This window comes from Vigna unguiculata, chromosome 4 (assembly GCF_037176805.1).
Source record: "Vigna unguiculata cultivar grain cowpea cultivar isolate G323 ecotype 2 chromosome 4, ASM3717680v1, whole genome shotgun sequence".
Taxonomy (NCBI): Eukaryota; Viridiplantae; Streptophyta; class Magnoliopsida; order Fabales; family Fabaceae; genus Vigna; species Vigna unguiculata.
The window spans coordinates 3,185,038-3,203,310 of record NC_140795.1 but is presented as its reverse complement, the minus strand read 5'-3'; the positions used below and the strand labels follow the sequence as shown (position 1 = coordinate 3,203,310).

At 32.6% G+C, this 18,273-nt stretch overlaps 1 protein-coding gene and 1 long non-coding RNA gene across 3 annotated transcripts; one reads left to right on the top strand and one right to left on the bottom strand.

Moving 5' to 3' along the window:
• Positions 1-2,815: 2,815 nt before the first annotated feature.
• LOC114182018 (Molecular chaperone Hsp40/DnaJ family protein) lies at positions 2,816-11,637 on the top strand. Of its 2 annotated transcripts, none has more exons than XM_028068758.2 (11): positions 2,816-3,229; positions 4,035-4,103; positions 4,395-4,487; positions 4,630-4,751; positions 6,003-6,198; positions 6,303-6,478; positions 7,076-7,205; positions 9,869-10,029; positions 10,463-10,545; positions 10,655-10,769; positions 10,942-11,637. In XM_028068758.2, exons 1-11 carry the CDS (start codon positions 2,942-2,944, stop codon positions 11,138-11,140), a joined length of 1,632 nt encoding a protein of 543 aa, XP_027924559.2. In that variant the 5' UTR covers positions 2,816-2,941; the 3' UTR covers positions 11,141-11,637. The 2 variants fall into 2 exon arrangements, with proteins under 2 accessions (XP_027924559.2, XP_027924561.1); XM_028068760.2 differs by having other exon boundaries at positions 2,965-3,306.
• A 573-nt stretch (positions 11,638-12,210) lies between these two features.
• LOC114182021 (uncharacterized) lies at positions 12,211-14,223 on the bottom strand. The gene is made up of 3 exons (XR_003603996.2): positions 13,981-14,223; positions 13,798-13,866; positions 12,211-12,617 (listed from the first exon to the last, which is right to left on the bottom strand). It is a non-coding gene; the product is annotated as an uncharacterized LOC114182021 (long non-coding RNA).
• Positions 14,224-18,273: the final 4,050 nt, after the last annotated feature.

The window sequence follows — 18,273 nt, the reverse complement described above, 5'->3', positions numbered from 1 at the left end:
TTACGAGCGGGGAGGTTCGTAACAGAGTTGTGAGATGTGTGATTGATGCGGGCGGGGAGGTCCGTATCTGTTGTACTCTTGTGTGGGGATACGAGCGGGTAGGTTCGTATGTTCCGTGCTCACACCTGAGGCTACTATGAGCGGGGAGGTTCATAGTAGGTGTTCACGCATGTTGGACTACGAGCGGGCAGGTTCGTAGAGTTGAACTACGGGCGGGGAGGTCCGTAGAGTTAGACCACGAGCGGGTAGGTTCGTGGGAGCATGATAATCCCTGAGGACCAATGTTGTGAATGGATCTTTCTCATATAGGTTATGAGATTCAGGTATAATGTTATACAAAGGTCAATAAACTAAAATTAACTAAGTTAGGTTGGGTGAGGGCTAGTTCTTATTATCTTATGATTATATTGTTTTCTTTTTCAGCTCACCCTTTCTTGTTTGTGTGTTTGTGTTTGGTGATGATCACGTGACTTGTTACGTGGGAGCAGATGTGACTTTAAGTGAGAATGCGGAGGCATAGAGACGAAGCAGGGGGCTTACGATGGGAGATTTTTTTCATATCTTTATTTCATGTATTTTTTTAATAGACTTTATGATGTTTTCTTTATTATGATCTTGTAATAAGGATGAGGTACTATGATTGAGTTATTGCGGTAAAAGTTTTTATTTTTCCCGCGCTTGGGAACCTTATATAATGTTAAAATTCCAAAAGAAAATTCGTGATTTATGCGATATCTAGTAATATCCATCTGGGGTGTTACACAACCTAGAATATTTTGACCCCAAATACACCCACACTCTCCAAAGCATAAATTTAACTCAAACCTCGCAACACTCTATTACAAAAGTACAAGAAATAAGAATAAGAAAAGTCAAATACAAGTTTAAAGTGGGGGAAGAAACACCATGGACTTGGAGTCCACCAACATCCATACCCACACCCTAGCTTATCCTAGACGGCGTGGGATTTTTCAAGGCGTATTGTTTTCATCAGTTTAACATCATGTAGCTACCATCATCCATGGCCAACCTTTGCACCACCTACTCCTACTGCGAGCCATAACGCAAACCACTATGAACGCAAGGAATAAGCATAAATATCTAGTTACCACACACTTCACCGCTGCAACCACTCCAAACATCCATAACTAGATCTGCGACCACAAGCGCTCTACCAAAATGCAACAACCACGCAAAATCAACCCAGCACCACTACATCGTCGTCACTAGAGAAACCACAAAGAGAGAAAATATGAAAAACAAAGTAATTTTCATGCTTCATCACACGCCAACATAATTAGAAAAGATGAGAAAAATTGACCTTAATGTAAAAAATAATCGGGAAGAAGGAGGCTTCTCACTAAACCACACACCATAAAGGAATAAAACGAAAGTTTCGAATAACGAAAATGACCTTGACATCGACAACATTGTTCACGTTGTGTTTTCTATTCACGCACTTTGAAAGAGAAGGTGAAAATCAAAGAGGTGTTAGGGTTTTTCCTAAGACATTTATGTTTGATATTTTCCCACCAGATGTAAATTTCGCATTTTATATCTGATTCATTTAAATTTTGCATTTTATATATGATTCATTTAAGTCAAACGTAAATTTCACTTTTTACATTTAGTGAAAAAAGCAAGATATAAAATTTGACAAATTATTTACAAAAATATCACCTCTTTTTCATGACTGATATCTTCTGGTCTGGCGTAAATGGAGTCTGATTGTGTCGGTGTCTCCAAAGACTAGTCTATTCCCATCAAATTCTCTTCCACATATCACATAGCGATGAAGACTTAAATAATAATGGTCATACTCAAAACGATGAGAAAATGATTACTACCAAAATCTCTAATCGTTGAGTTAGAAAAGTATTGATAGATCAGAGAAGCCTGAACAATGTACTTTATTGGTAGACTTTTTTGTAGACGTCATTAACATTCACATTACATCCTACCTCCACTCTTTACTTAAATTTGCAGAAAAAAATATTTAATATATCATACTAGTTTTGCGAGATAAAGTGTTTAATATGTTAACATAATGAACACTTTTGATATTAGTAAGGCACCTGATACTCTAATAATTTAATATATTGTGTAGCCCAATATTGTATTTCTTTGCACATCAAAATGACAATGAAATTACTAGTAAAAACGATACCATCATCACTATTAAGGTTAATCCTAAAAAGGCTACTCAAAGCTTAAAATTAGCTCCTATACTTTGCTTAATAGAGCTAACACTAATAACTCAACTTAAACGAATTCATTAATAACAAGTGGTCAAAAGAAAAATTAACCTTTTGCAATATAACAATAGAATAACGTTGAGTAAATAATAATGACCTAGGACCTACCCACCAGCGAAGTATTTAACCTTAACTTCCATATTAAATTTGGAGAAAATAGGCCTCTTTTGATAAATCCATTATAATTTTTCAAAGAATACTCCCATTTTGTTTTATAAATTTAAAGTTTTTTCAAGTTATTCTTTTTAAGATTAATTATTAAAAATAAATGATACTCAATTACTTCAACCATTAATAAAGTGAAAATAAAATTAAATTTTTTATTCTACAACTATTTTTGTTATTATATTAAAAATAAAATATCTTAATACTTATTATATTAAATTCAACCATTTACTCGTTATTTAATTAACTTTCAAGATTGATTAATTTATATTCCTAAATCCAACTAAACAACCATACTTCTTTTGTTACTCGGTCTGTTTGATTATTAATGGTCATATATAATAAAACTAGATTAAAATTTATTTATATTTGAAATCAATTTCATTTTTTTTTCTTATCATCGAATATGGAGTAGTATCGATGAACTTCATCACTATCTCCCTAACCCCTCTAAAACCCTCTCTCATGAATCATTGTCGTTAACCCTTTCTTCCATTCCGAATCAATTTTCTTCCGTACCCATGCCATTGATTCGCACTACTCCACGGCTTCCTTGTGCCATTTCCACACTGACCACACTTACCAATGCACCTCCATCATCATCTTCCACTCTTTCTGCTGCCACATTCGGTTCCCACCTTCTGCGTAAAATTCAGAACCCAATTATTGGGTTTTCGGCAACCAGGAATCGCTCGCGTGCTGCGGTGATCAGAGCCAAAGCAGGGGCCGATTACTATTCCACCTTGAACGTTAGCCCCAGTGCTTCGCTGCAAGAAATCAAGGCCTCCTATCGCAAGCTGGCGCGCAAGGTTCCCACTTTTTCGCGTGTTTGCGTGCCAATTTTAATGGGTCGTGTTTGGTTTTGGGGAAAATGGAGCAAACGAGGGTAATTGGAATATGAGTTGTTATGTTTATGGGACATTCATGTCATAATTCAGCATATTTAGATGTTCTATTGATATTAATAGTTGTAATTTGAGATTTCTGAGTACTTGTATGAAAATGTGAGATACGTGATTTGGTGCATTCATAGTTACAGTAATATACAACTTAAGGCTGTATTTGTTATTATAAAGCCATGCATGAGGAATGCTAGTAATATACTCTCTAACACACTCTTTTATACACCTTCTATTAATAACGTTTTATTGGATAATTTTTTTTTTTGAAATTGCAAAATTATTAGTAAAGTTCATTGGATAAGAAGTGACACTTACAAAATTTTGTAATTATTCATTTCAGTCATTAACACAATTTGTTGTATGATGCAAGCATTTAACAAATCACACATGTGTCTTCATCCAACACCTTACACTTTTTGGGATTGCAGCTAATGTTGCTAGTATTTTTTAACAAACCATTTATTGTCTTCACGCAACAACTTGCCTTTTGGAGTATTGATTTATGACATGTTATTGGAGCTTCTATGTCCTTGTTGTCGAGAATTCAATTTTTGTTTCTTCATGAGCCTTGTATTGTCCCCACTTTAACCTCAAAGATCTCTTGTATTTGGGAACATGTTGGATATAAAAGGATCGATGTTACTTTACCAAACAGTTTAATCTTTTACAAGAATTATTTTTTGACTATTTCGTTTTTAATTTTTGGGATCAGTACCATCCAGATATGAACAAAAGCCCTGGGGCTGAGGAGAAGTTCAAAGAAATAAGTGCTGCATATGAGGTAATTCTTTCCCTAGAGTGACGCTTTTTCTATCATTGTAATACTAGCTCAGGTAGGTCATATTTTTAATTCATTAAGAAGCTTATTTTACATTCTTTTGCACTGTTAGTTTTTTAATATCTGTCCTATTCTACTCTTTTATGATCTGAACATTGGCATTGTAATCTTTATCTGTCTGGGATACAGGACTGGATTACTGAAATTTATAGATACTACTTCAGGGACAATAACCGCATATGTATACTTTCATCTGTCCCTTTTTATTTTTGTGGTGACAAATTTTGCATATAGGTCCTATCAGATGACGAGAAAAGATCTTTATATGATCGTTTTGGCGAGTTAGGTCTTCAAGAAGAAAATGGAGGGTCAAGTGGTGCTCCAGGGGTGTGTGCATATTCATGTCTTTCACTTTTTGCAATCTCAATATGAACTTTTGATATGATGATATATTTATACAGAAGTAACGCATGTCCCCTTTTTCCTTTTCCATCTCATTACTTACTGTTGATGCCTGTAAATTGATCAGGTGGATCCTTTTGATTTATTCGATACATTCTTTGGTCGTTCTGATGGAATATTTAGAGATGGTGATGACGGGGGCATCAACTTCAATTTTGGTAACAAGAGAAACCGTAGTCATGATATTCGGTAACTATCCTCTCAATAAGTTGATTAATTTCTATGAATTAACTATATTTACTGGACTCATTATTAGTGAGAGTTTTGAAAATTTTGTTTGTTCTTATTGAGCATTCTCCTACCCAAAGGGATTTTTTCTTCCCTTCTGTATAATTAGAAGAATTTTATCTAGCAAAAGATAAGAGAACGGTCTGGAGAAGGATGAGGTGTTTTCCAGAATAATCTAATGTATCCCAGTGTCATAGAGCTCCTCACTACATGAAGAAATGGGAAAGGGACATTGTATGCAGCCATACCTTTTCATATGAAAAGATGTTTTTGGATTTGAACTTGCGACTAACTAGTCACGAAGGCACAAAATTACGGTTGCACCAAGGCTTGCATTGAGTTGTTGTCCAGAAAAAAAATCAAATAAAAAAAGGATAAAGAAGAACTAAAACAATGAATTTCTCAGATCTCTTGGAATGATAATAATAAAATACCTTGAGTCAAGCACCAAATAGCAGGCAGATGAAGTTATCTGCTGTACAGTGAACTTCCAAGAAAGCACTATAAATCTACAGAGTTTACTTTTTACTGAAAGAATTCTAAATTTGATTATTGAAAAAGGCTTGCTAGCTGCAAGAGAAAAAACATGGTTACCCAGTAAGAGTAAGCACTGAACAGTCTTTGCCCTATTTTCCAAAACTCCAAAACATACACTATCAAACTGTTTTACTATTTCTCCAACTGGATTTTAGTATTGATCTTATTGTGTATCATAGGATTGGAGTTTTGTTAGCTTTTATTAAGGCCTGTAACTACAAAGAAATCACAAATTTCAGACATGGGTAAGACTCAGATTACAAATAATGTATGAAAAAAGAGAGTTACGGCCAAAGGATAGAAATTATCCAAATGTCCAACTGTTGAAGTGGAGAAAAGTTAACAGAAATAAAATAACTTGTGAAGGGAGTATTATTGTAATTAACAAATTATCAGTGAAAGTCTCTGGATGTTTAGTATAATGTATTATGAATTTAGAGCTTTCATAATTTGATTGATACATGAATACTCAGCAAATTATTAGAATCCTATGATTTAAGTAGAAATCACTTAAAAGAAAGAAGATAGTCAAAGTTTGTCTGCCCTAGAAGATACTGCCCCTGGAAGATATTGCACATGTTCCTGCCTGTAAAATGCCATCAAATATTACCTTCATTTGATTCCAACAAATGTGTGTAAAATTTGGCATTAACTTTATTTCATTCTGTCGTGCAGATATGACCTTAATTTGAGCTTTGAAGAATCAATATTTGGAGCACAGAGGGAGATTGAAGTTTCCTGTTTTCAGACATGTGACACTTGTGATGGTACAGGAGCTAAATCAAAGAATTGCATTAAGCAATGCACAAATTGTGGTGGCAGAGGGGGAGAAATGAAAAGTCAGAGAACACCCTTTGGAATGATGTCTCAGGTAATTTAAATTAAATAGATTTAATTAGTGAGTGACCGTGTTGCCAATGATTTTTATATTACCTGAGACATAACATGGTGATATTTGTAACATGTGATATTCAGGTTTCTACCTGCTCTAAGTGTAGTGGCCTTGGTAAAATAATCACAGATCACTGTCGAAGGTGTGATGGCAGTGGTCAGGTGCAATCCAAACAAACAATCGAAGTGGACATTCCTGCTGGAGTCAATGATGGAGACACAATGCAAATTCAAGGACAAGGGAATTTTGATAAAAAGAGGTTAGAAGGATTCCTATGAATTTTTTACTTCCAACATTGTTTCAACTTCATTATACAGTGAGCTGTTGGGTGAATTCGACTTTGGTTAGTCAGTTCGATAAAAGGAAAATAGATTTGCAATAAAGACTGTGAAGCATCTACTTTATTATCATTCATTAAGTAAATGTGAAATTGTTTCTACATCTGGATGGTCAACTTGCCAACATGAAATGTGTAATTACTCTGTCCATATTCACAGTTTTAAGCAAACTCGCCAACTCATTTACATAAAGTCACAAGTGAATGACCCAAAGATCTCCTACAACCAATTTGATGAACTGTCCCATTTCATTCCTTTATTCTTAATTATCAATTTACTACTAGATTAACCTGATGTGCTGATACCATGATCTATTAAATGATGGATTACCTCAAAACCATTCCAGATTATCCTGTGTCTCAATAAAAAATGATATCACTTAATTTGAGACACGAGAAGTTACTTAAATAAAATTGAATCTCGTTTTCAAAAAAGTATTTATTTGCAACCTGGATGGGTGAGATTCACTGAGAGTTCAACCTATCTAACTTCTATTAATTTGGCACATTTTATTTCAGGCAAATTACTGGGGATCTTTTTGTTGTCTTGCATGTAGATGAAAAGCAAGGAATTTGGAGAGAGGGTCTTCATTTGTACTCAAAGATTAACATTGACTTCACAGATGCAATATTGGGGTCAGTTAAAAAGGTAATATCAATTAGCCACTCTGTGCTCGTAAAAAAAGTAAATTGTTGGGGCAAAATTGAGAATCGCATTGGTTTCGATAATTATGTTATTTAGGGATTTTCTGTTAATAGTGTTATTTAGAGATTTATTCTTCATTTTAAGGGATCTTTCCCCTGCTTTAAGGATTGTAATAAGTTATTTTATTAGAGTTTTTATAGGCCTATCACATCCTTAGTCGTCTTTGGTTAGTGGGTTTGACATTGATTAACCCAGAATTTGGACATCGGGTGTAATTTAACTCCACTAAGTTTGCTTGTAAACTGAGGATTGTTGTGAGACTAAGCAAACCCATCAAGGTTGCAATTAAGGCAGGCTAGGAGTGACCACAGGTTCACTATTGTGGGACTTTTCCAAGACAATCCCTTCACACGTAGTATTATGGGCTTGGAGCGCAGCAATGTTGGGAGCTCAACGATAGATCTAATGTAGATTTCAATATCATCTTCGTGTTGTGCTCAGACCCTAACTTTCTCTACCAAATCAATTTATAAGACAAGAATTGCCCAGGTTTTATGTAAGTCATATCTCTAGTAAAAGTATCTCAAAGTAAATATATAGGATTATATGCCTTCCTATATGACTCATGTCAAGGCTAGTATTAATTATAGGTTTGTCATACTGGAATGTGTTTATCTATATGAATCTAAATAAGTAGACAGATCTAAGTTAAGGTCTCTCAAACTCTTTTTCTGATATATTCTCTTTAAGTTGGTATCTAAGTGAGTTGATCCCACTTTGCCTATCTTGTCTGGCGACTAAGTGCTTTCTTTCTGCCACTACGTAATGTCTCTGACTGCCTCCGTTTTTCTCTGGTGATCACATGATCTGAAGCTCCTCTCCGAGCAATGCCCAGCCATGAAGACTGGTTCTCCCCAACATTGACTTAACTTGGTTAAATTCAACAAGATTAAAAACTCAGAGCTATTAGTTTTGACTGACCTTAGCTCATAATATGAATTAGAATAGTTATTATGCACATAACTATTCAATAGTTGTATATGATACAAATGAAAATTGTTTTAGACCTAAATAGCCTACTCATAAGTGATAACTAAAGTTGGACTAATATTTGACGAAATATGGATCTTGACCTACTAAAGAAATCAATCAATGGGATTTCTCCAAATCAATGTTGAGGGTCATTGATCTGAATAAAATTATGGGAGATACATTTAATAAAAGACCTAATTAAGTATGATTATAGTACAACTTATGCATGCTTTTTGTTGATAGGTTACCTTGGCCAAGCAATTCTAATAATTTGTCATTGTAATCACTCCTTGAGAACAACAATTTGTCTTGAACAAATTTCCTAGAGTGATACGTAAATCTTAAGATTGTCCTTAGATGTGAGTGTTGATAGGATTAGTGACAAAACAGGTCATGGAGGATGGTACACTCAAGGAAGAGAGAATCCGAGAAGGAATATAATGAAGCCAATGGCATGAGTGGCTAAAGAAATAACTTGTCTTCTCTTCGGCAAATAGGACATTGAAAAAGAAACTTTGAGTAAGCCTTGAAAGAGTATGAGAAATAGGGAAGTGAAACATCCACTTTTGCATCTTGGGTATTAGATATTGGATGTGGATTTCACATTTTTTTTAATGTGTCTGATATAAGACAAAGTAGGAATAAAACATCGGCTAAAGGTAGAGTAGACCTATCCATGGGAAATAAAGTAGGACTTGTTTTAATGGTATAAACTTTATATTCTTGTTTGTCCTTCTCATGCGCACCATAGACAAATTATTAGAATTGTTCGCAGCCATGATAATCTATCAACAAAAGTTATGCAGATTCAAGTACAGTATTGTAATATTGTTTAATGAGGTCCTTAATTAAGTGTATATCTTGTTATTTTGACTCAAGTCAATGTTATTTGTGGAGAACAATCGGTAATTCTGTATCATTCATGTGGTTATGGACACAGATGGTCATGCTTTAGTAAAGTATTTATGGTGAGTTCCATTGAGAATGGAAACAGGTCAAGTTGTTAATGGCCTATGGCCCTGTACACTCCAAGCACACCGTGTTAAGCCTGGAGTTTTTCAAAAACCTACTTACTTTTGATCATTTAAAAAGTTTTTAAAGCCTAATGAGTCAACATATTTGATATTAATTTTTTATCTGTATTGTTTTGAAATTATGGACTTAGTTAATTTAAAAGTTTTAGTCGTTTACCTTACATGTAAGTTTAGTCTCATTAACCCATTTATAGGTAGGCTTACTCAGACCATACTATGAATAGGCTTGTAAATAATAGAACTTTAAGATAAGCCAAGCCTAGTCCATTTTCACCCTTAATTTACATTTGTTACTTAATATATTATGATCAATTAGGAGCCGATACTATTACTTTACCATTTTTAAGATGTGCTAATATACAAGTTTAATCATTCTGTAGTTCCTTTCAAGCTTAGTAAAGAGTTTAAATAATTGATAAATTAAGGAATATCCTGTCTTGTATTTGAAGGTTGTTTTTGCGTTAAACTTAGTACTTCAGGTAGGAACTAGTCTGTATGCATTTTCAAGAATAGTTCAGTGAAATTATTCATTACATTGAGGGATATCTTTAGGTTATGTGTCTTTGAAGGCTTTTTAACTTCAAACTGAGGTGACTTCAGGTTGAAACTGTTGAAGGTTTACGGGATCTTCAAATTCCTTCAGGGATTCAAACTGGTGACTCGGTGAAGTTGTCACGTTTGGGAGTTCCAGACATGAATAAACCATTTGTTCGAGGCAATCATTACTTCATTGTGAATGTTCTTATTCCAAAGGATATCAGGTCTGTATTTTTCTTAGCATTGTTTCTTATATCCCCTAAGAGAGAGTTCATCACAGATTATCTTGTTTAGAGTTTTGCATGTACTGGAAATTTCTGAGCTTTTGTTCTTCGATTGAGGTTGCCAAGAGCAGCAATTTTTAGTAACTATTTTATTTTCTTATCGATTAGAGGCCAAAACCTTTATCACACTTCTGTGGATTTCATATAACGTTTCTATTGGAGAACAAATTACTCCTTGTCTTATAATCCCAGTTTCCAGCACTTACAATAGACTGATCTGCTGTTTGCAATGATCATTCACTCATGAGAATATTGAGAACATATTACTTCACAGTCTATTGCCTACAAAACACATAATACTTGTATATGTATATTTATATTTTGCTTCTTGTAGTTATGATTTCCTTTTATCTTTAAATTGTGCTTGTACTAGTGGCACCGAACGTGCGCTTGTTGAGCAGTTAGCTTCACTAAGAGCTTCTAACAAAAGGGATTCACTGTCTTCGGGTGACAACGGTATTAGTTCTTTATAATCCGATACTTCTGAAATTAGAAATGTGCAACAGATTAAAATTATGCTGACAAGAAAAATTGTTCATCATTCTTTTTTAACTGTGCTTTCCAGGAATACCTAAAGGAAAGTTCAACGAATTCACTGAGAGGAGGGATCCAAGGGGTGATGGTTCAAGCAAAATAAAAAATGTTGACTCTCTATGGGGATCGATCAAGAACTTCTTAAGGTATATCCCAGTTGTGGTATATGTGCAAATGCCGATAGAACAATCATGAATAATTTCACATGAATGTTTAGAATTGGACTTTCGTAATTTATCTTAAACAAAGTAAGAAAACTACACTACCATCCTTCATGAATAACATAGACAAGACTCTTACCAATCTTTTTATGTACAGTGGAAGACAGTCCGATGAAAGGTTTGCTTCAATTAGCATGGATACATCAGCATTAATACGGAGATATGGTGACCAAAATCCGTCTGTCCTTAATTTCTTTATTGTTCTTTTTGTTGTAACTTGGATTTTTGCCTTGAGAGCAAAGTCTAAGTACTCGATGCTTCAGAAAATATCTGAGTCCTTAAATAGAACACAGTGAAAAAAAATTAAAGGCATGCTTGGTTAGAAAAGTAGAAATTAGGGTTGGGAGTGGAAAGGTTTTTATTGTTCAGGCCTTGATGTTTGGTGGAAATATGTGAAAGTACAAAGTGGGGAAAATTTTAGTTTGAGCTTATTTTCAAACTACAAAAGACCAGAATTGAGAGTAGAGTGAGGATGAGTTCCACTACACAACACCCCAAACCATTGTTAGTAATTTTCTTCTGAAATTCTCTCATATGTATTTTTAGCTCTACTATACCCCTGAAAAATTCTGTTGGAGCCAGTACTGGTGATTTGAACTCACCTTTAGTAACCAGGGTGAATCATTAACGATCACTAATTTGCTAGAAAGTGGGGAAAAGAGTTAATAACTATGGGATTGCTTAGCATTGTTCTATATTATATTTGGATTTGGTAATTTCTTGTCAAGTTTTTAATCTAGTTTGTTCCCATTACTAACAATTTTTTTAATCAAAGCTGAATTTGTTGGCTGAAGGTTTAATGTGACGAAATTGTAAAATTTTTAGTTTGCATTCAGGAACTGCTGCACTAAATTGCGATGAAAGTGCTCCAATTCTCATTGTTTAAACATATTTATCATGATAATATGATTGAATCTGTTTTTTAGCTTTATCAAAGTGTCAATTATGTTTTCAGGAAATTTTCATCCTGATGGAAAACTAACTTTGTGCTTGGGTGCGCATTTATAAAGTTTATTGTGAATTAAGTTTTGTAGAATTGATTTTGAAGTTAAATGTTATTATATCTTTGTTTTTTTTTTTAATTTCTAAATTCATTAATCAAATGAGTTAAACTCTTTTCATGCGATGCACTACCTATTTATAGTCGTCTTAATTCAAAATTAACATTGAATTAAATCAATGTCGCTTTCCAAAATTAAACATATGAAAATTTGCGTAAAACCATGTTAATTAGTATTGCAGCAGTGTTGTTCTAAATATTTAATTAAAATTATAATAACTGATATTTCAAAACAACTTTGACCATTTAAATGAGAATCTAAACATGCAGTAAAAAAGTTGTCCATGGGTTCATTACTTCAATAAATGTTACCCAGGTTTCTTTTCAATATGGCACATAAATGTTGTAACATCCCAATTTAGTAGAATAATTTTAATTTAAAGAATGCCTAAATTTAGTAGAATAATTTTAATTTAAAGAATGCCTAATGATTATAGTATAACATAGAGCACTGACATAAAGTATATTAGAATTAACTTTTTACAGATATTCTAAATTATACTGGAATGGAAGCTCAAAGACACAAACATAATGTCATGAGAAGAATTCAAACACATTAGATTAAATTGGCTGGAAATTTGCCCAAAGAGTAAGAAACTACAAAATAAAACTACACAAGAAGAAATGCTCAACAATGAGTAATAAAGGATCTAGGAAGCCTAATTACATCGCGGTCTCCCCGTCAACATCACGATCACCAAGAGTCTCCACATCTGCTCACACCAAGGATTTGGTGATCATCGCAAAAGAAAAAAGTCAAAGAAGAGAACAAACACAAAGAGAAAGGGTAAGCTAGAGTCAAATATTTAACATGTTATTGAGCAAACAAATTATAAAATATTTAACATGTTATTGAGCAAACAAATTATAAAACAGGTTATAGACAAGCAAAGCAACAAGCATGCAAAACATGTGAAAGCAAACAATTAAAAGACTTTCTAACTCAATATCCGGATTATACTCTTGATATAGAATTCTAAAAGAAGTATGCGCCTGTGCTGGCTTCTAAACTCTGCAGAGTCTAGACGCAAAGGGTTATCACCCAACCACACACAGGGTTAATCCTCTAATGTCTTGGGCCCAATATGTCCCAAGACTAGGACCTCCTGCCACTCTCACCACATGAATCGTTCTGCTCTATGTGAGCGTGAACGATTATTGAGTTCATGATACCTTCTTTTATCTAGACATCTCCTATATCAAGGTATACACTAACCACCATCACCAAGAGTTTTCCTTGAAACTCTTTTACCAATAATTTTCACATGCCATCTCAATCATTCAAGTCTCATGCCAATCCACCACCAATCAAACAAGTCATGTTTTCCATTTCATACTCAACATAACAAGATTTCATTTAATCTCATACTTTATAAATGCATACCAAGACATACATATATCACAAAATAGTATTCATCCCAAATAAATGAGTGCCAACATTTAAGTACCTGCAATTCCATACAATCAAGCACAACACACAACCATAATTCTTACACCAAAATTCCTAAGAAAATTAATTATCACAAAACCAAAATCACTGCAGTAATGTGTGACACATTTCTCAAGCTACAGACATCTAATCGACGATCCAACCGGTCAAACCATAAAATAGCATGTTATGAACCAAATGTCAAAATTTGAGCTCAATCCAACGGCTAATGAGTCGGAAAAGTCAATTTTACTAAAATTGCGCATATCAGAAAAATACATAGTCGCCCAGCGACTGTGCGACGCATCAGAATATGAGGAATGACGTCAAAAATCACAGTTTCATTAATATTTGAACCCCTAACTCAGAAATATACCAAAACTAACGTTTTCCAATCATTTAAGCATAAAACGAAAACAAACCACATATTTCAAAAACGCGAAAAAGAACCTAGCTTCCCTTACCTTTTTAAGCTGAAAGCTACGAATAGGATGTTTAGTAGAGGAGCAACAGTAACCAAGTAGCTTAGGAAGCTGAAAACAGAAGTATAAAGGGACAAAAAAATGAGACCAAGGTCAAGACTTAGGTGAAACCAAAGCTTATGAGTTAAAAGACGAAGTGAAATAAAGACTGAGGGGATTACTTACTTGGAAGGAACTCGTAACTTAGCCCATAGAGAATGCTTGCTAAAAACCCTAGCAGAGCACTTTGGTGGAGAAAAGAGAGGGAGAGAGAACTGATTTTTGGAAATGAGACCGAATGAAAAGGGTTAGGAGCTGGAAAAAGGGTATTGGGTCCCCCTAATGGGCTGGCCTTGGATCCACGAAAAGGTCAGGTCCAAATCACTTATTAAACTGAAAAAAAAAATGGGACTTACAAATGTTGGCCTTAAGTCTACATTCTACTGTCTAAATAAAATTAAAAAAATATGTAAAATATAAATTAAATTTTAATTGAATTAAATTTAATATAATATAATTTTAATTTTTTACAAGTAATAAATATAATCTGTGTATAAACAAATATTAAATTATTTCTAAGATTTTATCTGTGCATATATGAATGAAGGTGAGTATTTTTGTCATTTTTACGTGTCTAGAACTCTATTGTGCAGATAATGATTTGGCATGTACTACGTATTAACTTTCATTTAAATAAAGCTGCATCTGAACCTCTCCAACACATAAGTGGTTAGTATTGTAGTACCCTCTCTGCATTTAACAGTGTAGCATCAACAATTACATAACCTGAAAAAATTTATTTGCTAATGCAAACCCAGGATTCTTAAATATCCATCAATATTTGTCTTCTAAATCAAGCTACACAAGTAACATGAACAACTCATCAAAGCACCAAGTACATAGTTGGCAAAATAATGGTTTGAACAAATCCTGATGCAAAACTTTCCCATCTCAACTGAGATAAGACAGAGTGCCAAAACCCCTTTACCTTATTTATTCACTCAAAAGCTATTTAACTTTGTCACTTCCAATCATTACCAACTTTCACAATTACCATTTTTTTAAGCATTAGTGGTGGTGGTTGTGCTAAGCTACTCTCCTTTTTCTTCCTCTTTCTCATTTGTAAATGTAAGTCACTTCTCAGTTATATTTTATATGACCTAGCAAGTTCATCACACAGTTTTTTTTTTTTAAATATGTATTTGTTTTCTCAAGTTTCAGTATAATTTGGAATTAGTCCATCTTCAAAACTTTTGATCAATTTAGTCTTTCATCTATAAAAATGCATAAATTAGTCTTTTTAACCAAATTTTGTTAAGTTTGTCTGACGTTTTAAGCACATTTCATGATAGTATTTGAATTGTTTACACCGTTTGACATATTTTCGTTTCAATATTAACTCAAATATTATCATAAAATGCGTTTAAAATGTCAAATAAACTTAATAAAATTTGATAACAAGGACTAAATTCACGCATTTTTAAATATGAAGAACAAAATTGATATAAAATTTAAAAAAAAAACTAATTCCAAAATTTATTAAAACTTGACGGATAAAAATATATTTAACTTTTTTATTTTTTATGGTTACTCCAATTCCACAAGATCACGTTCAGAAACATTCTGCTCCATTTTTTTTTTATCTATCTTCAGGAAATCCAATGGAATCATATTTTGCAGTAGGGTTTCAACATTTCATCTAAGTTGTAGTTGAAATTAGAAACCGGTTTAATGATTCAAAATCCAAAATATGCAAAATCGCTTTAATAATTCAACCACCTCAGAACCTATGGTTTCTGTTTCTCAAATAAAAAACCGTAGTTGTCAATTCCTTTATGTCGCTAAAGTCAAGTTGTACGACTTAAAATTATTTCAAATTGTGCAAATAATTAAAGAACTTTGAATCTAATTGTTCATACTCTTCCAACTTACATTTACTTTTATGTGTATTATCAATTCGCTGATAACATCATAATCCACACCCTTTGTCATTTCTCCAACAAAATTAGTCTTTAAAATTTTAGTATTTCGTAAGAACTAATATTCAATAATCTTTTCTGCATTATTTTATTACAAATCTGTAGATTTATCCAATAGCAATTTTTCCATCTTTTAAAAAAAATTGCATGCATAAGTAACTATTATTTATGACGTTTAGTTGAATCAGACTGCATTAAAATGAAAACCCCCACTGAATGCTTCATTGTTAAAAGTGTTACTTTAAAATGTAACTATAATTGAGAAACCAGTCCTATGCAACTACTTAAGGTTAGATTAGATTCAGATATCTAAGTTCAAATTTGGAAATACGTTTAAACATATTTTTAAAAATTGTATCTTTTATTCTAAAGCATATTTTTGCAAGAATTTCAGTTGTAATCTAAACATATCTTAAACTTTGAAGAAAATTTAATCCTGATTATCATTATCTGTTTTGTTTAAGCGATTCACTGTATACATTTTAATATTATGACTTGCAATATTTACAATGATTAATGAATAACAAAATAAACTGGAAGAGTTACATTTAATGAAGTTGCCAAGATTGAATCCTTCAATAATGGACCAAGCTATACAAATATGTTTAACATTTTATATGATATATGTTTTTTATATATGATTATTTGATATTTCTGTATGAAAAATAAAAATTCTCGAAAATATTTTCATGGCGTTTTGCTTCCTTCATTCTGTAAGGCCCTATGGCAGGCTGTTGAGTAATCATGATGTTCACCACCTTTTCTTATGCTTTCAATTCCCAAGTCTAAATGTACATTTTTTATTTACAATTTTTTATGTATATGAAAGTTTTTTTATATTTTATTTATTTATTTTGTAATAAATTTTTATATAATAATAAATAATTGATAGGCTTTGGTTGTGACAGCTTAGCGGAGATGTCAATAATTCATATAAAGAATGACTTTGTTTAAACTCTTCGAAGATTTAAAATAAAGGTAATGATATTTTGACTCATTTTTTTTATCCACTTTTAACACACTATTTTAATTACCTTTAGATCATCACATCATACCACTAAAAAAAAATTAAACAGTGATTAAAAAGTAGATTAAAAGTGAGTCAAAATATCATTATCTTTGAAATAAAGTCTCCTTTTTATTTCACTGGTTAATGAGATGTGATTGACTCTTTGATGTCCATGCTAATCACACAAGAAAAGGAATTAAAATAAATTACCATTAATTTCATGCCATACATTTTTTTTCTCATTTAATTGTGTGATTATTATTTTTTTTGCATAAATATCATTTACCTTAATTATATGGTGGTTAGTGATGTTTAGTTTAAAACTTGTTCAAGTGTACTCTCACACGAAGAGAACACAAAACATTTGGTAAGTAAAAAAATACAATAAAAAATAGAAGCAAAAGCAGGTCAAGAAAAAAACTAGGGTTACAACTTTCAAAAGTCTAACAAAACTCCATTTTCATGCTTTCAAAATAAAGACACTAATATTTTGATATCACAACTTCTTTATTACCATTTGATACTACTTTTCAATACTATTCGTTCTTTTTTTTTAATTATAAAAGTTAACTTTTATTAAAACTATTTTATTTTCATAAAAATTATTTCCTAACTTTTTTTTTCTTCGCAATGTGTACATGTTAGCAACCTCAATGGACCACACTTTGGTTTTTAGCAAACCACATTCATCTCCGTAATAAGAGTAAGTAATAGTGCAAGTGTTAGTTTTCTTGTTTTACAATCAACATATCCTACTTAACATCCACCAAATTCAATTATTGTTTCAAAATCCTACAACTAGCCCTAAATCTTTGAGTGATTAAGAAGACATTCATCAATGCTTTCTTATGATCAACCACCATACCCTATTTGAGGTTTTTCCTAGCAAAATTAGCTTCACATACATAACAAACTTCTCTTTATATGGCACAAGAAAACATAGGAGTTGGAAAAGTAGGTCTATTGGTCTTCACATGGGTAACCAAATTGGAAAGTGTTTATTATATACAAAAGTAACCTAATTCACTACCTATGTCTTGTGTTCATGTTTCTATGTGGTTGTGGACACTAATGAAGCTGTGCCATCAAACCCTCAAGAAAAATGTGTGCACAAAAATCACACCAACACTTTCCATTCTATTATAGTTTAGTTTTTATTTTTATTTTTTCTTGTTTAGATTGTTTAGTTTTAGATTTTAGTGTAGGTTAGATTGTTTTCCATTTTCTATTCTCATTGTCCATTTACTTTCCAAAGTGTGAAACTGTGAAATGGAAGTTACTTATTGATGGTCCTACATCTATATTCTTCTTCTTTTATTATCATGACTTGTCAATTATTTATTAGGTTGGATCTATAAAGTCTACAATCATCAACTGTGAGAGTAAAATTTTCACCAACTTACCATTTGAGAAGAAAGAATTATAACGTTACGTGGGACTTATAAGTCACAACCAACATGAAAATCAAAGTTACTCTTTTGATGAAAAGTT